Raw genomic sequence first — 22,657 nt, forward strand, 5'->3', positions numbered from 1 at the left:
TTTTTGACGTTCCGGCGTCCCTGGAGTTGATAATGTTCATTTTTATTGCAAAATTCAGCTTCGGCACGCGGGCTCAATCTGGCAGTTGATCTTTCGTAGTGTAGTATTTTTATTAGCAAGAAATCATTTTCACTTGTTTTGTTCTGTCGTTTTTTGTTCTTTCATTGTTGTTTTTTCTCTTGAAAGAAAGTAGAGATTACAAACATGAGTTACAAGCGCCGTCATCATTATGACAGAGAAAGAGACGACGGTAAAAGTTTAGCGACACAAAATGTCGATGTGTTACATTTGGTATCTTGTGAAGTGAAATGAACTGTAGAAAGATAGATAATAGTTCAAAATATTAATGTTAAAGTAGCAAAAAATGGTAAAATGTTCTTTAAAACCCTCTCTTTTACTCCTTATAATGCTTGTAGGTAGTCGTAACCGAAAGATGCGCAAAGTTGATATGAATGATTTTGAAGATAAATTAGAATCATTGATTACCAAAGTTGGAGAGAAGGTATGAAAAATACGTTGCTATTATTGTCTTGCGGTATAACATATAATGATCATTTTATTTCTTATTTAGAGCTCTGCTCCTGTTGAGAGTAACCTTCAACAACTTGCAAATGTCTTAGAGGCTGATTTACCCAGTCATAAAGAGAAAATCTTAAAGATAATTTGTACCTGGTAAAATTTCTACTTATTACAATAAAGGTTTATTTATTGAGAATTTTGATAATGAAACATATTTTTTCATAGTGTGAGCAATTTTCCAGACAAAATTGGTGTGTACAGTTCACTTGTTGGTTTGTTGAATGTAAAAAATTACAAATGTGGAGAAGATGTATGTGTGCAGTTATTCCTTAAATATTCATTAATCACCTTCCTTATCTACCTTATCCCTAACTGCTTTTATTATCTTCTTTATTAGCATCTTTTTATTATTTTACAATGAGTAAATTGTCTTTAGTTTCTTGATATGTTGATTGAAGATCTTAAAATGATGTTCAAATGTGGGTCATTGGAACGAGTGCAGATGACGGTGAGGTCTTCTAGTATCAATGATTATTTCTGAATATTTCTGTTTTTAAAATACCAAAGATCAGCTTTGGATAGAGCTGTCTAACTTTGAATCTTTTCTTGTAGATCCGTTTTCTTGCTGACTTGGTTAATACAAAAGTTATTCTTCCTTCATCTTTGATGAATTTGTTTGAAAATTTTATTGCAGTTACAATGGAAGAAGATGTTTTACAAGTAAGATGTGCCCATTGTTTTACTCAATGTTCATGTTAAATATTGAATATTAACAATGACAATTTTTTTTAATGGATTTCCAATATTGTTGTTTATACTATTTTAATACAACCTTTTCTTGAATACAATGTATTATTAAAACAATGACTTTTTTCGTAGGTTCGTTCTGATTGGTTTGTCCATACTGTCTTACTTTCTTTACCTTGGGTAAAATTTATAAAATTGCTATTTGGTGCTAGATTAATCTTTTCTTTAACATCAATAATATGTGTGGCTTTCTTATAAATGCAGGTTGGGAAAGAACTGTGGAACACGAAAAGATCAGATTGCGAACAATTGTTTGCAGTTATTGAAGCATATTTAAAGTAAAATTTGATTTTCAATATTGATCATCATAATCATGGAGGAATAATGAAGAATTCAATGCAGTTATATTCTCGTGCATTCCAGCAAACGGAGAAAGATACATGTGCCAGGTTTGAGAGTTTGGTCATCAGATGAACCACATATGCAGGAAGAGGTCTGTTTTTTTATAATATTTTTTAATGCCATGAAATTGATTGTGGTTTTAAAGTTTATTGTTTTGTTATAGTATCTTGACTGTCTTTGGGCACAAATACAGAAACTAAAGAAAGATAACTGGATGGTTGGTAATTTATTTGTTTATATTACTAACTGCATAGACTGTCAAAATGGACGTTAGTATTTTGCTGACCCAGAGAGCAGTAGCGTAAATTTTGTTCGTGTTTTGTAAATTTCAAGTCATTATCATTATTCATTTCTATAGAAATCTGTTGTTTTTACTGTGAGTGAACACAGAAAAATTTACATAGGACGACAAAACTTGCGCGCTTGCTAAGTCACTGCCAGAAAGTAATTCATAGATAACAGTGATGATGATTTGATAAGATGCAAACTACTCAATCATTTATACAGAAATATTTTCCATAAATAGTCAAACCTAGATACAAATAAGTTATCATTGTAGTTAATAAAACAATTATAACAGAGACAGTTTTTATTTCACTACGACTTTAGGAGAGACACATTCGTCGTCCATATATTGCTTTATCAGAAACATTGACTGAAGCTTTGCAAGTAAGTTTTCTTTCATATACACTCTTTGTGTTCACTTATTGTAGTCCCAGTCTTTCCACACGCGGCCAAACAAAAGCTAGTTAAGAAGTGCGCTTAAATGCCGTTAAGTTTGCGATGGAATTTGCCTTAATTTATCTCACTGTACACATGTTTATCTAGCGGTGTCCCTTCTAGTTATATATTTAATTGAATATATTGATTCAATTTTTTTTACCAGTATCGTTTACTTGTTTTATATAATATTAATCGTGTATTCTTTCTTCATCTTGATGCGACAAAATATTTTCAACTCCGTTATTTGTGGCGTTTTAATTCTCCTTAAATAAAAATACGTCATTTATATTTTTAGCACACCTTACCACAAATTCCCATCATGCCTCGAGAGCAGAATGTAGAGTATCCTGTGCCGCAGGTCGTCTTTCGCATGTTTGACTATACTGACGTACCTGAAGGTCCCATCATGCCTGGCGCGCACGCTATTGAACGTCATTTGGTGGAGGAAAGTTTGAACAGAATTATAGCTTCACATTATAAAAACAGAAAAGAATGGTTAGTGAAAGAAAGAGTTGAAAGAGGTGTTAATAGTTGTTTGTCATGCTTAGGTTAACGTGCTCAACGGAGAGCAACATCTTGTGCACAAAAAAAATTAGTAGTTTTAGTTTTAGAGTGGTTAGCTTGTCATTGTTAGTAGCATCTTGTTTGGGTGTTTAACTAGATGTTGATTTTTGTTTATTCTTCTATAGTGCATCGCAATTGATGAAATTTTCGGAGCGAGATAAAATTCCACTTGAATATTGCATAATTGAGGTAAGTTATTTACTGTAATGAAGTAAAGAAATTTTAAATTTATAGTTGTTGTGATTATTTTCAGGTGATCTTTGGCAATCTGTTCCGACTTCCCGTTTCTTCAAAACTAGAGCTATTTTATGGCTCACTTTTTGTAGAACTTTGCAAGACAAACCAGTCAAGCTTTCCCGGTGTCGTATCTTTTACAGAAACAACTTTAATTGACGTGTACAGCCTTTGAAAATCGTTTAGGTTTTGCTATCGTCAAAAAACACCGACTGTCAATTGTGGAGTTTAAGAGAGTAAATATCTTTTTTTCCTTAACTTAATTACTTAGCTTGCACAAGCCACGGAGCTTCTCTTTGAAAGAATTGATACAATGAACATAACTTGTCGACACAGGTTTGTAGGTCACTTTAGAGAAGCTCAAAATTTTGTTGTTTATTTTAGATTTTTAATGAACGTGACTAGGAGGCATTGTATTTTGAAAATAGTTTGTAAAATTTATGTCGAAGCAACTTTAAGTCCCGTTTCAAAAGTCGCATTTTACATGCGCCGAATGCAATAAAGAGAAAAGAACGAAATAAAATTCTTCATTATATATCTTTTGTTTTAAATGCATTCGGGTCATGTAAAAGTCGACATTTAGACGGGCCTCAGCAGAGTTTAAAATATCTGCTGTAATATGTAGTAGTCGTCAAAACGTTAAAATTGTCTATCAAATACTTTGGTTGCGGTGGATTCTTTTTTGTAAACCACAATTTCTCTGGTAAAATGCAAAATGTTTTTACATGTCCTAGTTTAATGTTTAATTTAGTCTTCTGTCAATGTTTAAGGTTTGTCAACTGGTTATCGTACCATTTTAGTCAGTTTCAATATAAGTGGAACTGGGATGATAGGTAGGTTAAAACCGGCGAATTTATATGAAAAGTTTGATAAATATTGTGATAAATACAGCATATTTTTTGATTACACAGAATATCGTTGACAAATGAATCACCCAATCATCCACAAAGAAGTTTTATCGTCGACGTATTAAGCAAATGTCTACGGTGAACACGACATTCTTCTCATCTTTTCATGAAATGTTCATTTCTCACTTTTTTCTCGTATTTTTATCTTAGATCGTCTTATCATGATTTCATTCTCGAAGTAATTCCTGATCCTTTACACGTCCTCGTACCGTCAAAACCTTTTTTTACATATAACTACAGTGACGATAGCGGTAAGAAACCTCGTGATCTCTTGCATTAACAGTTTTATATGACAATGAACATTTTTATGAATCTACGTCTGTGACTCCCGATAATTTTGAATGTTCATTTTCTAAAGGTTCCAGCTCTGGTCATGAGCACGCAAAACGTCTTGTAGACTCGATAAAGGAAAAGAAATCAATAGATGAATTGTTATCAGTTCTTGAGAGAATACCAGATACTCCTGCTGATGGTGATGCTATTGAAGATGGTACGTAAGACTGTATTATCAGTAGTAAATACGGGTGATTAGTAAGCTGTTAAGTGCAATGTTGCATCATACTGAAATTTGAAACCATTTATTCAACTATTCCCAGTCTTTCCACTTACCGTAGAAAGGATCACAATATTTTATGAACATTCATATACTTTGAGCTTTTTATCCGACGGTCATTCGTTGTTTGCCGTTCAATTTATCTGTAATTGCATTGTGTAAACGCGTAATTGCGCTGTAAATACTCCAACCTGATTGGTCGAAAAGCAGTGAATGCCAAACAAGCTTCTTTTCAATTCAAAAAACAATGGACGTAGATAAAAGTAGATGACGTTTTATGAAATATCTCAATATGACATAGTATATCAAGTATCTCTTATGACATAGTATATAACTATGTGACCTAGGTAGTATATAACTATGTGACCTAGGTAGTATATAACTATATGACCTAGGTAGTATATAACTATGTGACCTAGGTAGTATATAACTATGTGACCTAGGTAGTATATAACTATGTGATCTGGGTAGTATATAACTATGTGACCTAGGTAGTATATAACTATGTGACTAGGTAGTATATAACTATGTGACCTAGGTAGTATATAACTATGTGACCTAGGTAGTATATAACTATGTGATCTGGGTAGTATATAACTATGTGACCCGTGTTTGTCTCAGATCATGATCTCGTAAAAATGTTGCTGTATCTTTATTGTTTAATATTTAGATGAATGTTCAACGCCATCTCTGAAGATCGATGTTTGTGTGCAAGTATTGTTGAGGGCTGGAGCGAAGTCAGTGAGTCATACATTTAAAGCTCTGGATAAGTACGTTATATTTTTTCAATTCCACTTCAATTTAACGAAAAACTGTCAGTGTTATACAAGAACGTTTCTCGTTATTAGTATCGTCAGTATTAGCAAAGAACTTTGATATGATATGTCGTTGACGTTTTTGAATGTTTTATACCACTTATATTGAAATAATAGCTACGTTGGAGAAGATTTTGTATTATTCTTATGAATCTTGGCTTTGGACTGCTTCTATGTCTAATTCATCCTTTTATAGATCGTTGAACTTTTTGTTTTAAGATTCAATAAATTACTTCGAAGTGTTCTCAATAACGATGAAGACGAACGCCATTGTCTGGTTGTCTTGAATTCATTCTGGTGTTTCCATACACAAGTAAGAATTAAAACTTTTTTTCAAGCAATCAAAACTGTATCGCACTCACTGGATGTGAGTGTTAGCGAGCTGAAACGAGCACTTAAATGATTTTAGCTTAGCGCACGTCATTGTAACTACGAATTGACCTCCCCCCCAGACATTTCCCCGTCTTGAAAAGTTCGCGTGTCATTCATTTTCTCGATGACGTCATATGCTTTCTTTGAAGATGATCCAAATTATCACAGAGAAGCTAATGAGAATGTCTATAATACGTTCCAAGTCGCTCATAAATTGGATCTTTTCAAAGGAAATGAGCGGTGACTTTCAAAGGTATTTACTTCCCAAGATGCAATGAAAAAAGTAATCTTTGTTGATTGAATCATGCAGTTATAATGTGAAAATTTTTACAACATTATAATTTTGTGATCGTTCTTCGTCATTCGTTCATTTCTGGAAATATTTTTACCTTTTTACTTTATTAATGCTTAATTACCAAATGTTCACTTCCGACATTTTTATTCTGAAACTTTCTGCTGAAATTTACAAAGTTTTTGTAACCAAAAATGTCGAATGCACGATGTTTTTTCCCATCTTGAAGATTATTCCTGGTTAACGATATTATTTTGGTTTAGACTCTTTGTTTGGGAAATTCTTCATTCAGTTTTGAGGAAGATTACACGACACGCAAAAAAGGTATTTTATACGCAGAATAAAATAGTTTAAAATACTTTTGAGCTTTTCTTAGTTTTTGAGTTATGGAAACTTTGATTTAATAAATCATGAACATTTTTAATTATTACTTCTTTGGTCTAAAATTGTAACGTTTGTCGATCTACGTTCGACTGTCACAGCAAACTTTAGCTTCACGCCAATTTGTCTGTAGATGAAAGGAGAATTGAAGCAAGAGAAAAATAAACTGGAAAGATTGGAGGAGAAGTATAAGAAACAAAGTGAACAGAATTTGCTTAGTACACAGGAAACGGAGGAAATTGAAATAAAACGTCACGAAGTTGAGGGATTTTCAGAGGAGCTTACGAATGTTACGAGCGAACAGAAAGAAGTGTTTTTGACTATATTTCAAGTAAGTGAAGAGTTAATGAAATCAAGTCTCTGTAACACTGTACTTTGTTCTCAAAACCTTTATTATATAATAACGTTAATGTCTCTTTAAAACGCTCGACTGTCGTTGCCAGGATTTATAAATCTCTTCAATAAATTATCTTTAGCGTTTTGTGATGCTTCTTAACCAACATATCAAAGGAGTGGAAGAACAACAACATGAAGGCAACACGCTTACGTTGAACGTCATCTTGGACAGATTACGCGAGATTTTCTATACAGTAAGTATAGGTAGTAAATGGACTATACGTTGAGATTTCCTTATGCAATGATCTGTTTTTGTAATAATTCCTTATGAATTATCAATCAAATTTTCATTTTAGTATCACAGAGAAATAGAACCTTACATAACGACATTGGAAAGTCTGTTATTTACATCTGATGTTGATCACCGCATTCTCAATGTCTTTCATGAATATCAGGCTCTTTGTAATTAACTTGTTATACTGTTTCTTTTATATGAAGGATTTCTCTGACATGAACTGAAATGTATTCATATTTCGTGTTTGGCTTCAACTCAAAAATGTTTTCTAGAATTATTTTGAAAGGGGCAAGTCTCATACCAACTGTTGGAACGTGCATTTGAAAACTGTGCAGAGAAAATTACCTATGGGTTGTTAGTATTTTCACTGCTAGAAAACATCATATTTTATATTTTACTCAAGTTTTGTTAATATGATGCTATGTTAAACATTTTCCCTTTATGTGACAGTTAGTACTTATGATTTCAATAAAGTTTTTAGCTTAGAACTGTTAATTAACATTTTTGCCAGATTCTCAGGAATTTACTTTCGAAAGAACGGCAATCTTTGAATGATCCCTTGTAGCCAGATATATATTTTAGTGAGTTTTCCAGGTTCTGGTTGAGGAATGGCAAGGTCAGTAGGTTTATGTTCCTTAAGAAGTTCTTGCACTATAAGATCACGTACAGAAGGTTTTTTCTTCTCAACTGACGGTTGAATTCCTTGTAAGAACATTATTTCCTCGTGAAAGTGTAACAATGACGGAATGAATGTGCTCCGTGCTGCTTCAGAGGGACTGGTATCTAGAGGACCATCTATAAATAAAAAATCATATAAGTGACCAACTACATCTTTTCTAAATTTTATTACGTTGCAAAATTAATTGAAAGTATGTACAAAGCAACTTCATACATTCCATATTTAAGCATAGAGCTTAAAAACATAATCAAACATAATTTGGACACCTTTTATAGCTGATCTTTGTTTCCAGTCTCTTCTCTCCCACGGTGGTTTAGGGATGATGCGTCCTGTTCTGTCTGAAACTCGTACTCGTTCACCTTGTTCAGTGAAGCGAAAACTAACAGTTGTTGGTTGTCTGTAATTAAAAATGTATTTTGTGAAACAAGCAATGAGGAATAAAATAATGTTATACAGAAAAGACATCTACATGAAGTTCAATTGATGAAGGACATACTTGTCTGTTGGATCAACCAAAGCTACATTTGTGTATGGTAATGGTTCCTCTACACGAATAAATGTCCCTGGCATAGCTTCGGTTTCATCCAGTCTTTGAATTTCCTTCGTAAAATTAAGATGTTTGTGGTTAAAATAGGGAAGAATGTGTATTTCATGTAAACTGTTCAATGTTAATAGACCAATGTTAAGTATACAATGAGTTATTGAGTTAGAAGAACTCAATGTTTTTCTTATACAGTATACACAGAATTAAAAATAAAGACATACAGTGTTTAATCCAGCAACAATAACTGTATTTTTTGATCGAAATACATCCTTCACTTTGCCTTGTTTGCCTTTATCTTTACCACTAAGAATCTCAACAAAATCCCCTCTGACTACAGGCCAATCTTTAGGTAATTTTCTTGGTTTTTTCTTTCGTTTAGAACCAGGTAAGGAAAGTGAAAACCTCTCTGGCATTCGGTCATAGCCAAACTTGTTCCATGGGACTTTGATTGAACGTTTAGCAGCTCGACTTGCCGCGGACATTGTCAATATTTTAGTAGATCAATTGATTCTTGTCAGTTTCCCAACCATGATGCCATGATCACGCTTGTTGTCATCATCTTAAATACCACGTGCTGAGCAGGTCCTGATGTGAAGAATGTTAGTTATGACTTGTAGTTTGAATATTTATTTTTTAACTTAGAAACTGAATAACTTTGAAAAGTTTGACTATCGTCGACAGGAGGAAAATAACTTTATTTTAAAATGTTATAACATTTTTCATTGTGCCTACATGAAGTTTGGCTAGTTGAGCCAACATGGCGGCTTACAACAAACTTGTTGTGAAAAGCTATCCTAGAATTTCAAGCCGTGACACGAGCGATACAAAGTTTTGGAACAAATACAGCGTAAGAAAAGAATTTATGAATAATTTACATCAAATTTCCTAACACGACGTTTTCCTTTCTTGTAGTTTCCTATCACAGTAAAAGAATCCTCAGCCATTGACCACATTAATTTCAGTCCCAGTGAACCTCACGATTTTGCAATAACAAGCTCCAATAAGGTCCAAATCTTCAGTTCAATCACAAATGAAGTAAAGAAAACCTTGTCTCGATTCAAAAGCACTGCTCATAGCGGTTGTTTCAGGGCTGATGGTAAACTTTTGGTTGCTGGTGATGATGATAGCTCAGTTAAGGTAAAATAGCTATTGTTTATTTGATGGAAGCAATTTGTAAAATTTCTGAAATGTATTTAATTATTTCGTGATAAATTGTTTTTATTTTTTTATAAGGTTTTTGACATAAACACGAGAGTTGTTCTTCGAGAGTTTAGTGGTCATAAAAGGTGAAATTTTGTGGTCTTTCTCATTCTCTTTTTGTTTATTTCTATGATTACTTTTTATATATTTAATTTATACAACAATTAATGTATAAGATAAGATGAAAATGATTTGTTTTTTTTGATGTAGATCTGTTCATTGTACAAAGTTTTCCCTTGATGGATTCAATGTTATTTCTGCATCAGATGATAACTCTGTGAAATTATGGGATCTCTCTGGTGAGAGTGAAATATTTAATGGAAAAGAGCATTTGGTAGTTATTAATGTCACTAAGATCTAGAAATATGTGACTATTGCATTGAAGCATATGACTTATTATAGGGAATCATGTGACTATTCATTGAATCATGTGACTATTACATTGAATCATGTGACTATTACATTGAATCTTGTGACTATTACATTGAATCATGTGACTATTACAGTGAATCATGTGGTTATTACATTGAATCATGTGACTATTACAGTGAATCATGTGACTATTACAGTGAATCATGTGACTATTACATTGAATCATGTGACTATTACAGTGAATCATGTGACTATTACATTGAATCATGTGACTATTACATTGAATCATGTGACTATTACATTGAATCATGTGACTATTACATTGAATCATGTGACTATTACATTGAATCATGTGACTATTACTCTGAATCATGTGACTATTACATTGAATCATGTGACTATTACAGTGAATCATGTGACTATTGCAAAGAATCATGTGACTATTACATTGAATCATGTGACTATTACATTGAATCATGTGACTATTACATTGAATCATGTGACTATTGCAAAGAATCATGTGACTATTACATTGAACCATGTGACTATTACAGTGAATCATGTGACTATTGCAAAGAATCATGTGACTATTACATGGAATTAAGTAAATATTACAGTCAAAGAGAACCATTTCTTTTTTTTTAGGATTATATTCGATGTTGTGCATTGAACACTTCCAGTAAAGATATATGGCTTACAGGTGATAATATAAAGATCCAATTACCTTATTGCTACGTTGTTTGTAACATCTTAGTTTTGTAGTCATTGTTAAAGTTTTTGCTGGTTCCTTTTTTTTATAACATAAATGTATTGTTTTTACACGTATATATAGTTCCGATTCTTAATTTTTTTCACTTGTGTTTTCTTAGGTTCTTATGACCACACTGTAAAGATGTGGGACTCTCGTATACAAACAAGCGTAATGACATTTAATCATGGACATCCTGTTGAGGACATCATCGTCTTTCCTTCTGGTGGTCTCTGTGTATCTGCAGGTATAAATAAGTACAATATTGATGGTGCAATGTAGGTTTTGATTATTTAATATGTTTTGAGTTGTGTACATAATTGAACATATGTTTTTGATTGTACACAGCGATTATTATTTGCTAAAATTTTAAATTTTTCAGGACATAACATTGTCAAAATTTGGGACATCTTTAGTGGTGGAAGATTGTTGACTGCCCTTTGTAATCATCAGAAAACCGTCACAAATCTTTGCTTTGATGGTCAAAATACTCGTCTTCTTTCATCATCGCTCGATCGGTAAAATATTCTTTCATCATTGAAAAGTTTTTCGTAGGAGTCATTTTGACTGAGATAAAATTTTAGACACGTGAAAATATATGACGTCAAAGATTATAAAGTCGTTCACAGTCTACATTATCCATCGCCAATTTTATCTTTAGGAGTTTCTGTAAGTATCGCTTATTTAAAACAAACTATGTACAGAAATCTAAGGATTTTAAAGATCAACTGTTTTAACATTTCTTCTCAAAGTTTTTAATTTCTTACTTTAAACAGGCTGATGATAAACATGTAGTCGTAGGAATGTCTACTGGTTTAATATCAATCAAATATCGTATGAAAAAAAACGAAGATATTGACACAATCAAACCAATTTCAACACCTAAACCTGGTTCTTACCGTTATTTTGTACGAGGAAAAAACCACAAACCGCAACAGGTTCAACTTAAACAGTTTCAATTTTTTTAATATGTAATTACGTATATCCAAGGTAATACAATATTCTCATTTTCTATGACATGTACCTTGATTTTTAATATAAATGTTTTTAATTTCAGGGTGATTTTGTGGTGGAAAGATCGCAAAACCAAAACTCACTGCGCACGATAAATTCCTGAAAAAGTTTGAATACACCAAGGCATTGGACAGCGTTCTCGAGGTACCTGACTTTGAAGCTAGCATGGCTCTATAAAACCATCTTCAGTGGTAAAATTGGATCACTTTTGTTTTTAATATGGAGTAAATTAAGATAAGCGACATTTTAAAGTTAGAAGATGGAAAAAGAAAAAGCAATGAATCTTCTTTCCTCAATAAGTCAAACTTTATCCTCGAGTATAACAGAATTATTTTATTGAAGCATATATATATACACGTCTCTACAAAAGTACCCTCTACCTCATATATATAAACCTGACGTTCGTATGTAGCTCGTCATTTTTAACTCTTACGTTTTATGGAAATAAAGGCTTACTGTTGAAGAAATGATTAAACCAAAATGTTATGTTAATAATCGCCAACTTAGCTTTCATCACACAGTCAAAAGAAAAAGAAAATTTTTAGAAATAGCAGGCGCATTGAGTTCTGCATCAATCGCAAAAATAGCGCACGAGAAAATAGTGTTCTACTGTAAAATACAATCGTTTTCATATGCATGCATTCTTGTTCCGTCGTGAAATTGCAGATTATGAAAAAGTTTTTTAATTCCCTGTTGGCAGCACATGATTTAAGTGTTCGTGTGTGAATGCTTTTGAAATATTTCATTAGTTTATATTAGTTAGTGTTAAATAACCGCTTATTGTTTCTCGTTAGGGTCGCACCAATCCTCCTGTTGTCATCAGTTTGATCATGGAACTGATACGTCGTCAAGGATTAAAGATTGCTTTATCTGGTCGCGATGACGAATCTTTACAAGCCATCTTGAAATTCCTTAACAAGTCAGTCAATATGTTAACGGACAAACAACATCATTTTCCACCTATGTTATTTTGTTTCTTTATCAGTAACTTTATTTCTTTATTAGACACATATGCAATCCTCGTTACACTTCAACTCTGATTGACGTCACGAATGCCATATTAGGTAGGCGCAGGATAGTTCTAAAAATATTTTCTGTTAAAGATAAACATTGCCATTCGGGAAAAGATGTTTTTATACATTTCTATTGATGTCTTTTGTAAATGCTGCTATAATTTTTTCCCGCTCTATTAATGTGGGGCAAGGTTTTTTTATCAGAGGATATTTTAAGTGTAAGATGAGCTCTGAACAATGAGATGTTTTGTACTTCTTCTATTGTAACCCCACTGTGAAGACCGCTATCGTTATATATCTCTTGGTATGCCCCCAAGCATGGGGAGGGTCAGTTTCGTTATTTTCCACTTCTTTGGTAAGCCCCTACCTTGGAGAGGGCTAGTTTCGTTATTTGCCACTTCTGTGGTAAGCCCCTACCTTGGGTAAGGCTCATATTGTTATTTGCCAATTCTGTGGTAAGCCCTTACCTTGGGGAAGGCTAGTTTCGTTATTTGCCACTGCTGTGGTAAGCCCCTACCTTGGGAAGAGCTAGTTTCGTTATTTGCCAATTCTGTGGTAAGCCCCTACCTTGGGGAGGGTCAGTTTCGTTATTTGCCAATTCTGTGGTAAGCCCCTACCTTGGGGAGGGTCAGTTTCGTTATTTGCCACTTCTGTGGTAAGCCCCTACCTTGGGAAGAGCTAGTTTCGTTATTTGCCACTTCTGTGGTAAGCCCCTACCTTGGGAAGAGCTAGTTTCGTTATTTGCCACTTCTGTGGTAAGCCCCTACCTTGGGAAGAGCTAGTTTCGTTATTTGCCACTTCTGTGGTAAGCCCCTACCTTGGGAAGAGCTAGTTTCGTTATTTGCCACTTCTGTGGTAAGCCCCTACCTTGGGAAGAGCTAGTTTCGTTATTTGCCACTTCTGTGGTAAGCCCCTACCTTGGGAAGAGCTAGTTTCGTTATTTGCCACTTCTGTGGTAAGCCCCTACCTTGGGAAGAGCTAGTTTCGTTATTTGCCACTTCTGTGGTAAGCCCCTACCTTGGGAAGAGCTAGTTTCGTTATTTGCCACTTCTGTGGTAAGCCCCTACCTTGGGGAGGGCCAGTTTCGTTATTTGCCACTGCTGTGGTAAGCCCCTACCTTGGGGAAAGCTCATATTGTTATTTTCCACTACTGTGTTGTGCGCAATTTTATAGTTTTCTCTTTAAGTCATTGCTGCGATCGATAGTTTTCAGTAAAAAATATGCGATGTTTTATTCCAGATATTTATGGCTCAGTACTCGGACAGTCAAGAAAGTTTGACGAGCTTCTTGCAAAACTACAATTGAAGATAGCTTCAGAACTGAGATATCAAAAGGAAGTTTATGAAGTTATAGGCGCTTTAGATACTATTTTTGCAGTATCTTCATCAAACTACGAGGCAGCTCGTTCATTAGAAGACATCACATGAACTTCCTTGTTGTAATTCATTGTAATGAATGAAGGCTTATTATAGAATTCCTTGTGCCTCATTGACAAGGACAAGGATTATACGATACTTTACTCCACGAGATGAAGACCTAACATAAGTCATCTTTCCCTTATCATTAAGACCAACACAATGAACGCAGATGAAGTTTTTAGATCTGTTTTTACATTAACTAGTTTTGATGAATTTTGTAATAATCACGTAAAAATATGTAACTTTATATAATACATACAATTCACACTTAAGAAATGTGACTGAATCTTACCACTTCATGAACATGGTTTACTTGGCAAGGTAATTCTTCATGAACATATTTAGAAGTCAATGGTTGATGCAGTTACGTATGTATACATATTTTTGATATTTTTAGTCAACGTTCAGTAAACAAAGAACGACAGAAAGTCAAAAAAATCCTTTACCGCACATGATGTAGTGTAGTACTCAATATGGTCATTGAAAGGTATGTTTCACACTTCTTAATTTGTGTTCTATGATGGGAAACGTCAGATTAAATTTTTAAAGTCCACATGACGTCGAACGGGTCTGCACTTGTTAAGCCTTATGTCACTTAGATGTCTTGCAGTATTTGCAATGTTCATGGTAATACCATCGAGGAATGTATCTTTCTTTATAACCAGCACAAGCTAGGCAAAACCTTGGTGTTCCAGGCTTCCCCAGCAAATGAAAACATATCTTTCTACATCTCCTGCACGTGTGATGAAGTAAACTCTTTCCTCCCCGCGCATGACCTTGAACGCTTGGACTTATGTATTGTGGACACCATCGAACATATTTTACATCGCTGTACTTCTCAGGCGATGGCGGATCGGTATATACGACATGATGCATTTCAGTTGACAACATATCTGTTATCTGCCTTTTTATTCTCAATTTCTCGTGTTTCTTTTTGTCGTGAGAACTTGATGAATTCAAAACATAGTCTCTCGAGTTCCTTCTGTTCCAATTATTACATTCTCTTCTTGCTTTATACTTGCTGGTTTCAGTACTTTCCTTACTTCGGCTTGATAATTTCTTCATGGATGTTTTAATTTGTGTGCTTGCTTGAAATTCTTTAAAGGATTTGATATCATTGTGTTTACCTTCGCGTATTGTGAAACTGCTTTCACTTTCATTACAAATTCCCTCAATTGCTGGCCCAATTTCTTTGAAACGATACCTAAAACGAGGTCTTTCCCCTTCTTCTCTTCGTTTTCTTCCATTTTCGTGTTTTGCTTCGGCTTTCGTCTCCATAGTAGATTCACAGCTGTATTTCTTTGGTTCGATTGTTGTTATTCCTGTGTTAAATAATCGATACAATTTATGGCATGTTTTCGGGGTTTCCCCTTTAGTCTTCGTTATTTTCGAGGTTTTTAAACTAACACATTTGATAAAAAGCTGTATTCTGTTACAGAATAATTCACTCTTCATCATTTTAAGCTCTAGGTATGTATTGAAATTCACCAACGGTAGGGCGTAGTTTTGTGTATTTGACAAATACAACTTCCTCTCCTTTTCTAAGAAACCCCAGCAAAATCTGACGTAATTTACATTTCTCAGGAATCCCCATCGACCCTTTAAAGTCATGATAGACTTTTAAATCCATGCTTTTACTATAAAACAGCCTTCATGAACGTATCTCACCTCCAGCATGTGCTGTGAGGAGAAAGATCTTTGAGAAAAATGACTATAGACGTAAACAATTTGTTAATTTGTTGGTGTTGCGGTGTTATGTTGACGATCTTCTATCAACGTAATTTTCGATTTCAAAATCACTGTTGCTTTCTCACTACAGCTTTGTGGCTATTTGTTGAGTTATTTTTCGTCTGTTTTGATTCTCCCGTGTTGCCTGTCCTTCCTTTTTTCATTTGGAAGAATTTTCAAAAATTGTCCTGCAGCGACAGAATCAAGTCGGTTGTTATTGCCATAGCAGTGTCCTTACCTCACTGGTTAAATTCGTCACACTTGGCTTGGGCTGCAGTATTTTGCTCCTTGTCGCAATTAGTGCGGTACCCACTGCGACTTCAACAAAGACTTCGCGAGTTTCGTATTATTTTGGGACCTGTTTATCCGATTCTCTTGTTGGGCAGTTTTTATCGATGTGAAGACAACTCCAAACTACTTGGTACATCAGCGTTTTTATCGTTAATCTCTTCTGTTCTGCTTCGTCCTGATAACGATGAAATGATGAAGCTATTTTCGTTCTTTGGAATACGTGTGTCATCGACTAGACATAGAAAGGCTGCTCATGGATTGTTAATGTTCGTTAGTTTCATTTTATGTTTGTTGTACTCTTTGCAAACACAATTATTACCGTGGTTCGTAGGACTTCTTGTTGGAATTGTTAATATTTTAATGTACATAAAAGTAAATGAAATTTATCGTGTCATTTTCTGAATATGTGCAATGTATAAAAAAGATAGTAATGTTAATACTCGTTCATTTTGGATCTTTAAACATTTGAAATGCTTCATATTTTTGTATGTTTTTTATATTGCTTAAACTAATTGTCTCGTTCTTTGTTATTAACTTATTATTCATGCCAAGACTTGTTGTGGTCAAACCCATCTCACGTTTCAAAAAATTCAAATTAGCAAACGTGATAGTTGCCAATTTATACAATAAGCTTCTTGGTTTGTTTACAAGATACTTCAGCCTGTTTTGCCACATGTAAAAATACTCTTGTACACATGACGATATTGTCTGTTTTACAAAATGGGGTTAGAACATGAGTTACTCCACGTCAACCATGTTACGATGTCAATTACAAATGGTGTATTCGGCACAAAGGATTTGATATCATTGTGTTTACCTTCGCGTATTGTGAAACTGCTTTCACTTTCATTACAAATTCCCTCAATTGCTGGCCCAATTTCTTTGAAACGATACCTAAAACGAGGTCTTTCCCCTTCTTCTCTTCGTTTTCTTCCATTTTCGTGTTTTGCTTCGTGTTTTGCTTTAGTTTTACTCGTCACCTCTGACGAGTCAATTGCCACTGCTTTGAACACCTTCTTTGTAAGTATTGGTAGAAAACTTGCCGGAAAATTCCGGACCTGTCGTTCTCTAACCAGCACGAGGTCAATCCTAATATAACTGGTTCCGGGGTTTCTTTCCGGCTGATATCTGAAAGTTTTGTCAGGGAAGCTATCAAGCGTTTAAAACCCAATAAAGCTACTGGGTTAGATAAAATCAGTGCCCGCCTTCTTAAGGACTCTGGACATATCATTGCGCCTTCGTCGACGTCATTATTCAATCTATCGCTACAAACAGGAACTTTTCCTTCTGTTTGTAAAAACGCGAGGGTCATACCCCTTTTTAAGAAAGGTGACAAACAGGACGCGTCCAACTACAGGCCAATTTCAGTACGGCCAACGTTAAGTAAGATCTTAGAAAATGCTGTTCGCACTCAATTCTATGGCTACCTAACAGAAAATAACCTAATCTCGTCAAAACAGTTTGGTTTTCGACTGAAATCCTCGACGGTCACAGCTTCTGCACAGTTTATTGACCAGTTACTCCTCGGCGTTCGACACCGTGAATCACTCCATCCTACTACGTAAACTGTCTCGCTTTGGTCTGGATGATACTGTGAGAACTGACTAAGATTTTCTTCATGTAGTTATATGACAAAGAACAAATAGAAGCCGATCTTTTGAATCTATTGTCATGTTCATCAACCTTTAAATATTCCAACTTACCTGTAGGTATAATGTAACCACTAAATAAGGACTCCAACACATGACAAAAACGCCCAAAATTGCCCCCAATTTCCTGGTCGCTGTATTCTGCTTTATTATTGCAATATCAGTATCCTTTGGTGCTGTTGTACGAACAACACCGTAACTCTCCGAAGTTGTCACTTTGCCGTAACATAAATACTTATGTAAACCTGCGGAATGATTAGAAATGGTAAGCAGAGGTTCACAGCAAATATTGTAATATAATAGAAAGTTGTTAAGAACCAGCTAAAGACGCAGACATCCAGGGAATGTTGTTTCATCTTCCACCATCCTATGACAGGAAAGCATGCTGTGAAAACACCATCCATCCAAACGATTGCAATCATCTAAGCATTTCTGGTTGTCGTGATGTCTCTGTATCTTAATGACTTTAAAATGGATACGTATTTATCAATGCTAGGTTTAGTATGGACGTTGAACAGCAAATCATATCCATAACCAACAAATAACAAGCATATTCACCATCTCCAAGATTGCCTCCAAGCAGTTACGATACCCTATGGCATAACTAGTTTAGTATTGAACATAAGAAATCAGAAGTTGAGAAAGAGACGATGAAGTAATAGCTTTGATATCATGCTTTTGTACAAGCCTACAACATCTTTGCTTGCTTCTTAATTCTGAAAAATTCTACTCAGTCTACGCGCAAAGGCAATGCAAACATAAAAAAAAAACATTTCAATGAGTCACTTTTTATTCAAGACATTAGACAGTCGTCGTCCATATCGCCTAATGCAATCTAAAAGTAATGACAACGTCTTGGATCAAGGCTGTTGATATATACCTCATCCTGGGAACATTTAATGAATTCCTGCAAGACAGCTGCATTTATCTCGGTTTCAGATCAGCTTCGTGAACTTCGTGAAATGGCAGATTTCTTCTAGTCACCTTCATTAGAAGAAAAGATTGTTCGGTCCAGCTTTATGCTCAGTGATATTTGTGCAACATTTTTGTAACAATCCTAACATCGCTTAAAGTTGCAGCGCGACTTTTTCAATGAAGGTCCTGGGCACTACTACTATATGCAACATGGCCGCTAAAGTTGGAGATGTTGTCTTTCAAGCTAGCGAAGTATGTATCATGTAATTGCTGTGAGTTTATTGTCCATAATTTATCGAAATTAAATACATATACATATATATACTTTTTGGAAAAGATGACTTGTTTTGTTGAATAGTCCAGAACCATTTCTCAAATATTAAGTATATTTGTAAACATTACTTTTCATTCACCCTCAAGAACGTTAATGGAGAGGATTTTTGGGACGATAGCGCGTTGATCAAAGCTTACGAGAAAGCGGTTAAATCCTTTAAGGTTACATTGAAATCGTCATTTTGAAACCAACGTTTGAGGTATTTTAAAGATGTTTTAATATCCTGTAGTTTCAGTGTGGTAGTGGCAATGAATCATTACAAGCCCATGATCGTGATGATAAGATAAGAAAGAAGAAAAAGAGGTTTAAATTCATTGAGAAGAATTCACGATGTAACACTTTTCTTTATTATTAATTATTTTCAATTGTTGTGACAGAAAAAAGAGATCAAAAAAGAATGATTATTCCATAAATGTAGTTGAAAAGGCTAACAGAAACATGAAAATTGTAAGTTTTAATTTGTTCAGCTCCTGTTCTTATTTTAACCTAATACAACATTGCTTTTTAACAGTGGAATGTTGGTGACAAGTGTCAAGCAGCCTACTCCGAAGATGGTTTAATATATGATGCAGAAATTATTGAGATTTGTTCAGATGTTGCAGATATGTGTGTTGTGCAATACTGCGATTATGGAAATACTGAACAACAATGTCTATCAGATCTTATACCTATGGACGATCGAGAGGTTTACAATCTCCAATTCCAAACAGGTTGATTTAATTTTGTTCTTAGCATACCAACTCATGATTATATACATTAGTGGCACTTTTTTATTATTTTGCAAAGTCAATGTGTTTTTGATATTTTTAGAATGGTTATAGTTCCGATGCAAGTACTAATGAATCAAAAACCATAAACTGGAAAATCAGTGACATATGTGTTGCTCCTGAACCACCAAATAATCATTATCACGAGGCAGTTATAAACTATTTTTCATCATCATTGACCTGTAAAGTTACTTTCATAAGATCAAGACAATGGTAAAATAGTGTTTTCTACTTTTGAGATATTCTTTTAAACAATTACTTCATAGTAACCCATTGATTTCAATTCCTTTAGTCATGAGGTCAAACTGACCGACATAAAGAAATCATCAGGTATTGTTATGAAAAAGCCACACTGGTTTTAAAATTGATAATAATCATTATATGATATTTCTCTATTTTAGATCTGAACTTAAATACACATTTTCATCAAATGTTTGGAAATCCTAGTTCAACTACTACCCCAATTAATCATTTTGCATGCCATAATAAGGTGAGATTGCATTTATAAATCTTCCTCCTCTTCACACTCAATTTATTTGTTTTTTGACAAAATTGTTCTCCTTCTTCTTTAGGGGACACCTCGTCCACCTATACCACCTCCACCACCTCCTATATCCCTTGACGAACTACAAGGCGACGAGGAATCCTTAGCTAGTATGTTGATGTCATGGTACTTGAGTGGATACCATACAGGATATTTTAAAGTGAGTAGATGGAGCTTATAAAGGCGATGCCACTATGTAACATATTTTTAGTGATTTTCCTATTTATTTCCAGGCTGTACAAGAGTTTAAAAGAAAACAAAATCAAAATACTTCGCCAAAACAAACTAGTTAAGACAGCACTTAGGAGGGATAGTATCATGTTTGCTTATGGATGTGTTTGGGTAAAAAATCATATTTAACCTTTGTTGTTCAACGATATCGTTGATTGCCATATATGGTAAATTCTGCCTATTATGGTAAGACCAATTAGTGACGTAAAAATAATTGTGCGCATTAAGAGGTCTGGAACTAGTAAATAGAACAAAACAGAAAACACAAACGAAATTGTTGAAAAGAAATATTTTATTGAGTTTATTCAAGCTGTAACAGTTCTTTCGGCTTTTTCTCTTTTTAAATAAGTAAGAAATTATCGTGCCTGCTTACTCCGTCCATGGCGGACGCAACGTCTTTAGCGACAGTAAAGGTGTTGAGTTTAGAATTGAAAGCCTTACAAAAGGAACCTGTCGAAGGTTTTCAAGTTAGTTTGCCAGACGATAGCAATTTTTTTGAATGGAATATCATCGTATTTGGAGCTCCAAAGACTCTTTATGAAGGTGGATACTTTAAGGTAGGTATCTATTCGTTGGCTTTTCTCAAAGGAATGCGTTTTGTTTTGATTATTTCGAACACGCAAAAATGTTATCATTTCTTGAAATTTAGGCCCACATGTCCTTTCCAAACAACTATCCCTACGCTCCTCCGACCTTCAGATTTTGTACACGAATGTGGCATCCTAACATTTATGAGGTAGGCATGCGTTTAAAAGATGAAATGATCCAGTAAGGGAAATGTTATGATGAGTTAACTTTTGGCCGTGTTGTTGTATAGTTGAATAGAAGGGCATATTGCTATATTAACTATTATGTGCGTTTTTTGTTATCTACGATTTAGACTGGAGATGTATGCATATCAATACTTCATCCTCCCATTAACGACCCGCAGAGTGGCGAGCTGCCGTCAGAAAGATGGAATCCAACGCAGACTGTTAGGTTAGTTTAGTGTACTCTCGATTTTATGATGAAAACTTGTATATTTTTTAAATGAAATCGATAGAGAAAAATAACACTTCTTTACGTAGTACAATATGTTGATAGTTAGAGTTAAAATTATGTTCAATAATCAGATAATTGTGACATACAGCTTGAGTGTAGAACAATAGAGAATTTACAGTGCATTCATAATCTGTATTTCTTTATTTTTCTTTAAAATTCAGATATATCTTAAATGGACAAGAGCTACTGTTAGATAATTCTTGATTTCTCGTGTTTTACAGAACTATTTTGTTAAGTGTGATATCATTATTGAATGAACCAAATACGTTTTCACCTGCAAATGTTGATGCTTCAGTGATGTACAGAAAATGGAGGGACTCCAAAGGCAAAGATGATGAATATGTTAAAATTATCAAGTATGTTAAAAACTGTGGCAGGTGTCAAAGCATGCAGAATGCTTTTAAGAACGGGCATGAATGAAAATGTTTTAGTTTGACTGGTGCTCATCAAACGACTTGCGGTGTTTTTTGTTCTTTGGCATAAGATTTTAAATTGGATTAAATTGCGTGTTCTCCTTTATCAACAAGACATTCGAGATGGCTGATTTTTTCTTTCAGAAAACAAGTGTCAAAAAGCCAACAAGAAGCAGAACGTGATGGTATTAAAATACCACTTACTATGGAAGAATACTGTATTAAATCCAAACCCAAACCTCCTGAAGATGAATATAATGATTTCCTTGATGACTATGCAGACGAGCTTGACTCTGATAACTCTGATGATGAAGATGACTTAGTTGCCGATAGCCAAGACTCTGGAAATGAAGAATCTTGATCTCCTATCATGTATAATGTATAAATGACCATGTACAATAGTGACTGTATTATAATATTGGCATAAAAAGCTATGACATAGTGTTTAAAACTTAAACTGATGATTTTTGTTAATTGCTTTGCTGATTACTACTGTTAAGTGATCAGTTAACCTTGTTAAGTAATGGTTGTTTTGAGCTGTTGTGTTGTTTCTTAAATGGATTTTTTTGTAAACAGAATACGTTCTTGTGTGACGAATGTTGTGAATTGTCTGTG

General features: G+C 34.4%; 6 protein-coding genes across 7 annotated transcripts; 4 read left to right on the forward strand and 2 right to left on the reverse strand.

Annotated features, from left to right (window-relative positions):
• The first annotated feature begins 64 nt into the window (after positions 1–64).
• On the forward strand, positions 65–7,629 carry LOC124451364 (nuclear cap-binding protein subunit 1-like). Of its 2 annotated transcripts, XM_047001985.1 has the most exons (26): positions 68–250; positions 417–502; positions 572–672; positions 745–829; positions 956–1,027; positions 1,132–1,239; positions 1,399–1,446; positions 1,531–1,604; positions 1,690–1,759; positions 1,832–1,885; positions 2,278–2,337; positions 2,687–2,886; positions 3,081–3,144; positions 3,209–3,319; positions 3,461–3,525; positions 3,960–4,022; positions 4,101–4,175; positions 4,248–4,348; positions 4,456–4,587; positions 5,321–5,420; positions 5,685–5,778; positions 5,987–6,090; positions 6,393–6,453; positions 6,644–6,841; positions 6,987–7,100; positions 7,203–7,629. In XM_047001985.1, exons 1-26 carry the CDS (start codon positions 205–207, stop codon positions 7,314–7,316), a joined length of 2,400 nt encoding a protein of 799 aa, XP_046857941.1. In that variant the 5' UTR covers positions 68–204; the 3' UTR covers positions 7,317–7,629. The 2 variants fall into 2 exon arrangements, with proteins under 2 accessions (XP_046857946.1, XP_046857941.1); XM_047001990.1 differs by lacking the exons at positions 6,987–7,100; positions 7,203–7,629 and having other exon boundaries at positions 65–250; positions 6,393–6,452; positions 6,642–6,740.
• On the reverse strand, positions 7,494–9,081 carry LOC124451397 (probable 39S ribosomal protein L24, mitochondrial). The gene is made up of 4 exons (XM_047002017.1): positions 8,586–9,081; positions 8,317–8,420; positions 8,087–8,217; positions 7,494–7,936 (listed from the first exon to the last, which is right to left on the reverse strand). Exons 1-4 carry the CDS (start codon positions 8,844–8,846, stop codon positions 7,665–7,667), a joined length of 768 nt encoding a protein of 255 aa, XP_046857973.1. The 5' UTR covers positions 8,847–9,081; the 3' UTR covers positions 7,494–7,664.
• On the forward strand, positions 9,039–14,401 carry LOC124451380 (U3 small nucleolar RNA-associated protein 15 homolog). Its single transcript, XM_047001996.1, is given in 14 exon segments — positions 9,039–9,211; positions 9,277–9,501; positions 9,598–9,650; positions 9,775–9,898; positions 10,582–10,636; positions 10,806–10,931; positions 11,067–11,202; positions 11,269–11,353; positions 11,461–11,622; positions 11,742–11,763; positions 11,766–11,842; positions 12,493–12,617; positions 12,704–12,762; positions 13,951–14,401. Coding segments are annotated over 14 exon segments (1,527 nt in total). The 5' UTR covers positions 9,039–9,121; the 3' UTR covers positions 14,139–14,401.
• LOC124451389 lies at positions 14,300–15,792 on the reverse strand. Its single transcript, XM_047002009.1, has one exon. The coding sequence runs from the start codon at positions 15,738–15,740 to the stop codon at positions 14,721–14,723; it is 1,020 nt and encodes a 339-aa protein (XP_046857965.1). The 5' UTR covers positions 15,741–15,792; the 3' UTR covers positions 14,300–14,720.
• Positions 15,793–18,820: 3,028 nt separating this feature from the next.
• On the forward strand, positions 18,821–20,857 carry LOC124450721 (survival motor neuron protein-like). The gene is given in 10 exon segments (XM_047001365.1): positions 18,821–18,964; positions 19,133–19,207; positions 19,276–19,349; positions 19,424–19,493; positions 19,558–19,805; positions 19,868–20,026; positions 20,106–20,143; positions 20,215–20,303; positions 20,386–20,517; positions 20,591–20,857. Coding segments are annotated over 10 exon segments (1,020 nt in total). The 5' UTR covers positions 18,821–18,889; the 3' UTR covers positions 20,651–20,857.
• LOC124450711 (ubiquitin-conjugating enzyme E2 R2-like) lies at positions 20,816–22,620 on the forward strand. The gene is made up of 5 exons (XM_047001353.1): positions 20,816–21,145; positions 21,238–21,324; positions 21,469–21,566; positions 21,851–21,985; positions 22,187–22,620. Exons 1-5 carry the CDS (start codon positions 20,969–20,971, stop codon positions 22,401–22,403), a joined length of 714 nt encoding a protein of 237 aa, XP_046857309.1. The 5' UTR covers positions 20,816–20,968; the 3' UTR covers positions 22,404–22,620.
• The last annotated feature ends 37 nt before the right edge of the window (positions 22,621–22,657 follow it).

This window comes from Xenia sp. Carnegie-2017, unplaced genomic scaffold (assembly GCF_021976095.1).
Source record: "Xenia sp. Carnegie-2017 unplaced genomic scaffold, XeniaSp_v1 HiC_scaffold_13, whole genome shotgun sequence".
NCBI lineage: Eukaryota > Metazoa > Cnidaria > Anthozoa > Malacalcyonacea > Xeniidae > Xenia > Xenia sp. Carnegie-2017.

Excerpts from the sequence above, each read along its gene's own strand:
- LOC124451364 (XM_047001985.1), top strand. The coding sequence starts at position 205 with ATGAGTTACAAGCGCCGTCATCATTATGACAGAGAAAGAGACGACG. Across the intron at positions 1,028-1,131 it reads TGGAACGAGTGCAGATGACG|ATCCGTTTTCTTGCTGACTT; the intron begins GTGAGGTCTTCT and ends CTTTTCTTGTAG. Across the intron at positions 4,176-4,247 it reads GTATTAAGCAAATGTCTACG|ATCGTCTTATCATGATTTCA; the intron begins GTGAACACGACA and ends TTTTTATCTTAG.
- LOC124451397 (XM_047002017.1), bottom strand. The coding sequence starts at position 8,846 with ATGTCCGCGGCAAGTCGAGCTGCTAAACGTTCAATCAAAGTCCCATGG. Across the intron at positions 8,218-8,316 it reads TTGGTTGATCCAACAGACAA|ACAACCAACAACTGTTAGTT; the intron begins GTATGTCCTTCA and ends TTTTAATTACAG. Across the intron at positions 7,937-8,086 it reads ACAAAGATCAGCTATAAAAG|ATGGTCCTCTAGATACCAGT; the intron begins GTGTCCAAATTA and ends TTTTATTTATAG.
- LOC124451389 (XM_047002009.1), bottom strand. The coding sequence starts at position 15,740 with ATGACTTTAAAGGGTCGATGGGGATTCCTGAGAAATGTAAATTACGTC.
- LOC124450711 (XM_047001353.1), top strand. The coding sequence starts at position 20,969 with ATGGCGGACGCAACGTCTTTAGCGACAGTAAAGGTGTTGAGTTTAGAA. Across the intron at positions 21,567-21,850 it reads AATCCAACGCAGACTGTTAG|AACTATTTTGTTAAGTGTGA; the intron begins GTTAGTTTAGTG and ends CGTGTTTTACAG. Across the intron at positions 21,986-22,186 it reads GAATATGTTAAAATTATCAA|AAAACAAGTGTCAAAAAGCC; the intron begins GTATGTTAAAAA and ends TTTTTCTTTCAG.